This window comes from Patiria miniata, unplaced genomic scaffold, assembly GCF_015706575.1.
Source record: "Patiria miniata isolate m_02_andy unplaced genomic scaffold, ASM1570657v1 HiC_scaffold_5, whole genome shotgun sequence".
NCBI lineage: Eukaryota > Metazoa > Echinodermata > Asteroidea > Valvatida > Asterinidae > Patiria > Patiria miniata.
The window spans coordinates 1,478,926-1,485,072 of record NW_024037072.1 but is presented as its reverse complement, the minus strand read 5'-3'; the positions used below and the strand labels follow the sequence as shown (position 1 = coordinate 1,485,072).

The following is a 6,147-nucleotide window of genomic DNA, read 5'->3' as shown; positions in this document are numbered from 1 at the left end:
ATGCCTATGACAAACAAAATAAGATAATTTGATGGTAAAGAAACAAAAGCCCAAAACGGCAGACAACGTCTATGAAACGATATTGAATCATTTTGCGGTACATGAATTGCTCAACTTTGACTGTGACATTTCAAGTTTATTACCAATTATTAATGCAAGTGATGAATGGCCTTCTATACACATGACCTTTGTTTGTCTCTGGGATCTAATCTTCTGATTTTTTTACCCTTACAAATCTTGCCAAAAATTTAAGAAATTGCTCGGCAGATAACTTCCCCCTACCACCTAAATAATGTGAGAGCTAAAAAGACTATTTTTTTGGGCAAAGCACACATCAAACCTGCATTAAACCTTGCCTGCTGGTCATCAGTAGTGCAATCACGGGCGGCGGAACTTGCCCTCCCCCCTAAATTTACCCAAAAGTGTCCCTCTTGCGGACATACATTTGCGCCCCCTCGAGCATAAGTGTGCCCCCTCGAGATGAAAACAAAACTGGCCCTAACATTGCGGATAACTTGTTTTCAGTAACCATTTCCCAAAATGGTATATAGATGTAGTTCTGACATGAACGAGGAATATGAAAACCAAGCCCCCACAACCCTTACAATGCGCTCTCCCAAATGGGCACATAATGGGTACGTAGTTTGCATAATGGCCCCCTTATGAAGAGCGTCCCCTATTTTGGCAGATGATACCAAGTGTTGGATGATGGTAGGCCAAGTGTTTGGTGGAAAAAAAACGTGTCGACATTTCAGCACGGATGTGCCCCCCCCCCAAAAAAAAAATGCTGGATACGCTGCTTCACCGACGGAAGATGCCATTTTCAAGTGCCCCTTTTTGGTGATGCCCCCGTCGCAGTTTTTGAAAACCGTTCCACTGCCGCTGAGTGCAAGGGGCATGGGGCACGCCTCCATCGCCCACCACGCCCCCCTCTCTCCCCCTCCTTTACGCTACTGCTGCTGGTTGCACTGAGGAACGTGTTTGCAAACAAAATAACACCCTTAATAACTTCAATCGGAACGGTGCAATAATGTGATTGCCTTCTGGTTGTCATTATTCACATTAACGCATATACTGCAATCCAAGTAGGTCTATATGGTGCATATTTACTTCACACTCATTTTTTTTTGGAATTGAATGATATATTTCCGTGCTCTTTAAAACATTCTAACGAATTTTCAATCTGTATGATATAATGTACAAAGACCTTTTTTCATAACCCCCCTCCACCCCCACCACCAAATAAAGTTTGTGTATTATGGGTAGATGTGTCTTGGGAATTGTTGTCGGCCGCCAAAACACGTAATTCAAAATTAAATGTAGGCCTACTTGTAAGTAACGAACATTGGTCGGATTTCTTCGCAAGATTCCTCATTTTAAAATGAATAACTTTTGTATTGCTTCTTTAGAACAAAAAGTCAAATGATTACTGCATTATGAAATAAATATGGAGGCGGTAGAACTGGGGGGGGGGGGGCATACGAACGGTATTTAGCGTATAGATTTAATACGTGCGTGGGTGCATTCAGTTATTCCTTCTTTATAGACCTTTATCGTGCTGCCACCATTTCAGTCATGTTCCCTGAATCATAACGAAGGATAATGAATTTTGCGTGAAAAGGAACCAGACTATTTTCCTTCCAGCCTCGTTTTGGTTACGTTGATTCGAATGGGAAAAGCCAAGATGGCTGCAACATGATAATTGCCTACATGTATTAAACCGACACATCGTTCCTATTTTCTGTGCATCTTGGAAACGGACCAAATATAGCTGCCATTATTAATTCGTAGAAATAGGTTTCACTTTTCTCTTTGATCTTGTAATGGGCTGACAAACACAACTTTCTGTGTACTAACAGTAACGGGACAAGATTTTCTTCCCTCACCAGCAGCATATGTGTTCTCATCTGACTGTCCGTGTACATCAAGAGGCACATAAAGTGGCCTCCTTCTTGCTAGCGACTCAAAGGTTCCTATGCTACTATTATCAATCTGTAAGACTTTCACGGCCGGTCTGAGTTCATCGCCACGCTCGGAGTTTCGCTCTGATACGTCACTGATGGTATATGCCATCTGCAGACGATCTGGTGTCGACGGTTTTTCGTAGGTTCGTATGGACTGCAATGTTTCACGTGATTTTGTAAACTCTGTAGCGTCATCCCCGTCCCCACCCTGTAGCCAAGACACACGTCTTCCTTTACCGCTCATCCTCCTGTTCGTTGGAACCACAACATGTACGTATTCTTTATTCATCGTCTCCTCTTTGCCAAGAGTTTCCCCGAACGTATCAAGGAGTCTTTTGGGGTGTAACTCGGTACCGTAAGTGTTCGCGTGAGAGACAGCGTCCAAGGGATCTTCTGGTATAACACGGAGAGTTTTCGACGCGGAATTATCTTGATAGTTTTTATCACTTTCTTGCTTCTTGTCCGCATCTTGGTTTTCGGGTATCACGTTGGAAATCGACCTGGCGATCGGCTCTATTCCACCGTCCTGACTTTGTATCATACGGTACCGATCGTCCGCTGGCGTCGTCGGAGGCTGTCTGGGGAAACTCCGCGATGGACAGAAACTTTCTCTACTCTCCGTGCCACTGATGCGTCTCACGTAACTCTCCGGAGGTAAGTCTAGAATTTCACCTTCTCTAGATATCGACTGCCTCCCCTGAAGAGAGTACATTCTCCCCTCTCGGTTCCGCCCGTCTGTGCCTTTTCGTACCTTGAACTTTAACTTGAAATCATCTGGGCTGGCTGACGCGGGCACATCATTGGACGGAAAGAGAAGCGTGCGCATATCATTTGACAGGCTGGTCTTGTTCTGTCTCGGAGAATTTCCATGAGCTTTTCCTACTTTTGACTGAAGTGAGTTCATTCTAGCAATCATGTTATCCCTTTCCTGATCCACTCTTGAGCCATACATGGGATACAGGACTCGGAGTTCCTCTCGGTCCTGTGTGAGAAAATTGTCTGGTAATGAATCGCCTACATCAATCTTAAGGGTTCGTACTTTTAATAGTCCACCTCTAGCGTACAAGTTCTGCAATTCTGGCGGGAAAATTGCGTGGGGTTCTTTCGCGTAAATGCCGGTGTAGCTAGAGCTCGCGAGCGTGTTGGCCATAGTTGCTTCGCAGTTGGCACTATTTGGCTCATGAGTCCCCGATGATTGGTCACTTGTGTGTCTGGTATCCTGCCTCTTAGATCTGTCAGGAATGGCTTGCTCCATGCTCGACGTTCGTGCACGTTTATCTCGACCATTCTCCATTCTAAAACTTGGAGCGAGGCTTGAGACTCGTTTCAGGAACTCGGAGTATGGGATTTTACCGGTTCGTACCGCCGAGTTAAGTTGCAGCAGCAGTGACCTTCGCTCAGCCTCGTCATAAGAGGTTTGAACTGAGTCAACATTAAGGCGCGGTGATTGGTTTATCTGTACCAAAGTACAAGTTGGGGCGAGTTCTGGTAGATGATCCGTTGTTTCTTTAGTCCTCTCTTCACTACGCGTAAACGCTTCCAGCGATGGACTTGACATAGCGGTTTCGTGTAAACCTGCCTCAGAACCCTGAGCGTTGTAAACATCAAGATCTCTGGGTGAATTGGAACGTGTCACAGCATATATCGCATCATCAGTTGCTCTTCCTCCAAGACTTTGCTGTCCTTCACGCACAGCTCCAATCCTGGAATTAACTGACGGTGTCTTGGGAGGTGAGCGACAGTCCTGCATGTTAGCACTCTGCCCGTCGAAAAGCTTCGTATCATAACGTGCAGCTCTGGACTGACGTTGCTTGGAAACATCCTGTACAATCTTCCAGTTGTTTCCATTGACATCCATGACGTCTATGATGTTTGGAAGTTTCAACTCCTCTTTTTCCTTCTCCGTGACAAACGCCCCACCCAACGGTTTTGCTCCCGGCGTTCCCCGTTTCGCGAACGGTCCAAGTTTCTTTCCACTCTCTCGATCAAGGTAAACCTTCAAAGGGGAATTATTAGCAGCTAGGATGTCTTTGGCTGTGCTCTTGACAGCATCTTCGATCGGGGGAAGTGATAATATACCTTGGTCGGGTTTTCCTGTCGGCACGGTGGAAGGAGGAGCAAACATTGCAGGGTTGCTGATCGAGCGTAACTCGTCCGCTGTGTACGTCTTGCCGTTGCAGGTGCAGTTCTGCTTATGGAGTGCTCGGTTCACGCTGTTGGTTAACTGATGGAGAAAAATCCCCGTCTCCAATCGTGTCGATGTTTCCATAGGTAAAGGTGTGGGTTTAGTTTCTTCGAGACTGTCCAGCCATTGCTTTGAAATTGCCTCCTGGATGCTGCGAAAATAACATGAAAACGTAAGAAACATTAATGATGAAAGTTTAATATACAGGGTGAGTAAAAAAAAAGCGGAACCCAAACCCCAACAATTATATTTCGTATTTAAAAATATATGTAGCACCAAAAATAATGACTGGAAAGCCAATTTCATAAGGTACTTTTAAATGAAGAAGTGACTGAAATTGGTCAATCCGTTCAGAGAATATCACCATTTACACACAATGACCCTAAAACCTGTCTCGTCCAAAAAAATGCGATTTTAAGAATCGTCGTCGCAATTGTCTTCAAACATCACCAGCGATAAAATCTCAGTTTAAACGTTGAAAATATTCAACAGAATCTCTTTGACTGAGGTATGTCCTTTGAAAAAAGTAGATTTTATAAATCATATTGTTTGCCTAACCAGGGTTGTTAATAAAGATATTGTGTACTACATACAGTAGTATTCTGTGTCATTTTCTTTGTTGTTCCAAACAGTTAAAACACACAATGAATTCCCCTTTTTTTTTTTTAGACGAGACAGGTTTTAGGGTCATTGTGTTTAAATGGTGATCATCTTTAAACGGATTGAGCAATTTCAGTAAATTTTTTTCATTTAAAACTAGCTTATGAAATTGGCTTTCCGTCATTATTATTTTTGGTGCTACATATTGTTCTAAATATGAAATAGGCCTATATTTTATGGGGTTTGGGTTCCGCTTTTTTTGCTCACCCTGTATAATCAATTTAAGACAAGAAGATCATATTGAATGACGACAGGTAAAATGTTCTAGCCTCTTGTTGAAAACCTTTGTAGTGCCAACAGATTTGGTGACTATTAAAAGATGGAATTTTTGCGTCGGGGTGATATAAATCAAATTAGGTTTTGCCCTTCACCCTTCAGATTTGGTGACACTGTTCGTACACCACATGATTATGCACCCTTTATCACTTCAAGGAAAAGTGTCCGTGCTCCTGCAGTTACCCATGGAGAAGTCTGGAATGATAAATTGCTCAGATTGACGAGATATTTGTGGAAGGGGGGTTTTGCGAGAAGGAAAATGAAACTTGTAATCAGATTTGCACGATTTCCGAACCACCTTTTTTCAACATAATGTCTGGAGCTACAGGCTTGCGTAAATACTCACTCCATGATTTAAAAAACCTGTACCAAATTGTCGAATAAATCCGTTTTCTATTTCTGATCAAGTTTAGTCTTACCTGTCAGGGGGCAGGTCACGACTGGGAGACTCTGCCTCCATCACGTCTTCCTCATTACTGGATGATGCAGTCATCATGGATAAACCACAAACTGGCTTGCTATCAAAGTTTCGCTGTCAACTGTTGAAGCCAAAGTTGATTCGGAAGTGAAGTTTTCACTTGACACTAAGGTTCTCACAACATTTTACACTGCTGTAAACGTAGGCCTACACCGAACGTTCGATGTACAAAAACAAGTATGTGCGATTCTGGATGTTTGTTGGTCCGTTTCCCTTGCTTCGAGTGGTCGTTCCATGAAACGTGTCTGGGTATTAAGGCCCGGGCGACACCCAATCGATTGAAATAACACAAGTTTCTCGTGTCATCCGGTTTGTTTGCATTTCACTGGTGTCCCATAGAAAATGACGAGTCTTTGTTCAGTGTTGAATGTGTGTGAAGTGAACCAGTCAGACGTTGCACCCATACCCAGACAACGGGGGTGAGGCGATGGGTTGATAGAGGGTGCATAATCTATCGGTTGGGTGATCATTGGGTAAGCCAGTCAACTGAATCACATGTTGCACTTTTTTTCGCGAAAATGTAGCGTAAATTTGTTAATTGATTTATCTGATGTGAAATTAACTTTCAGTGTTTTAATAGTGAG

General features: G+C 43.4%; 1 protein-coding gene across 1 annotated transcript; it reads right to left on the bottom strand.

The window, feature by feature from the left end:
* Window positions 1–1,215: 1,215 nt before the first annotated feature.
* On the bottom strand, window positions 1,216–5,901 carry LOC119740796. The gene is made up of 2 exons (XM_038216223.1): window positions 5,505–5,901; window positions 1,216–4,300 (listed from the first exon to the last, which is right to left on the bottom strand). The coding sequence occupies exons 1-2, from the start codon at window positions 5,579–5,581 to the stop codon at window positions 1,801–1,803; spliced, it is 2,577 nt and encodes an 858-aa protein (XP_038072151.1). The 5' UTR covers window positions 5,582–5,901; the 3' UTR covers window positions 1,216–1,800.
* Window positions 5,902–6,147: the final 246 nt, after the last annotated feature.

What these genes read in the sequence shown, in the direction of transcription:
- LOC119740796 (XM_038216223.1), bottom strand. Translation starts at nt 5,581, where the DNA reads ATGATGACTGCATCATCCAGTAATGAGGAAGACGTGATGGAGGCAGAG. An exon ending in CGTGACCTGCCCCCTGACAG is followed by an intron (nt 4,301 to 5,504) that starts GTAAGACTAAAC and finishes TTATTTTCGCAG; the next exon opens with CATCCAGGAGGCAATTTCAA.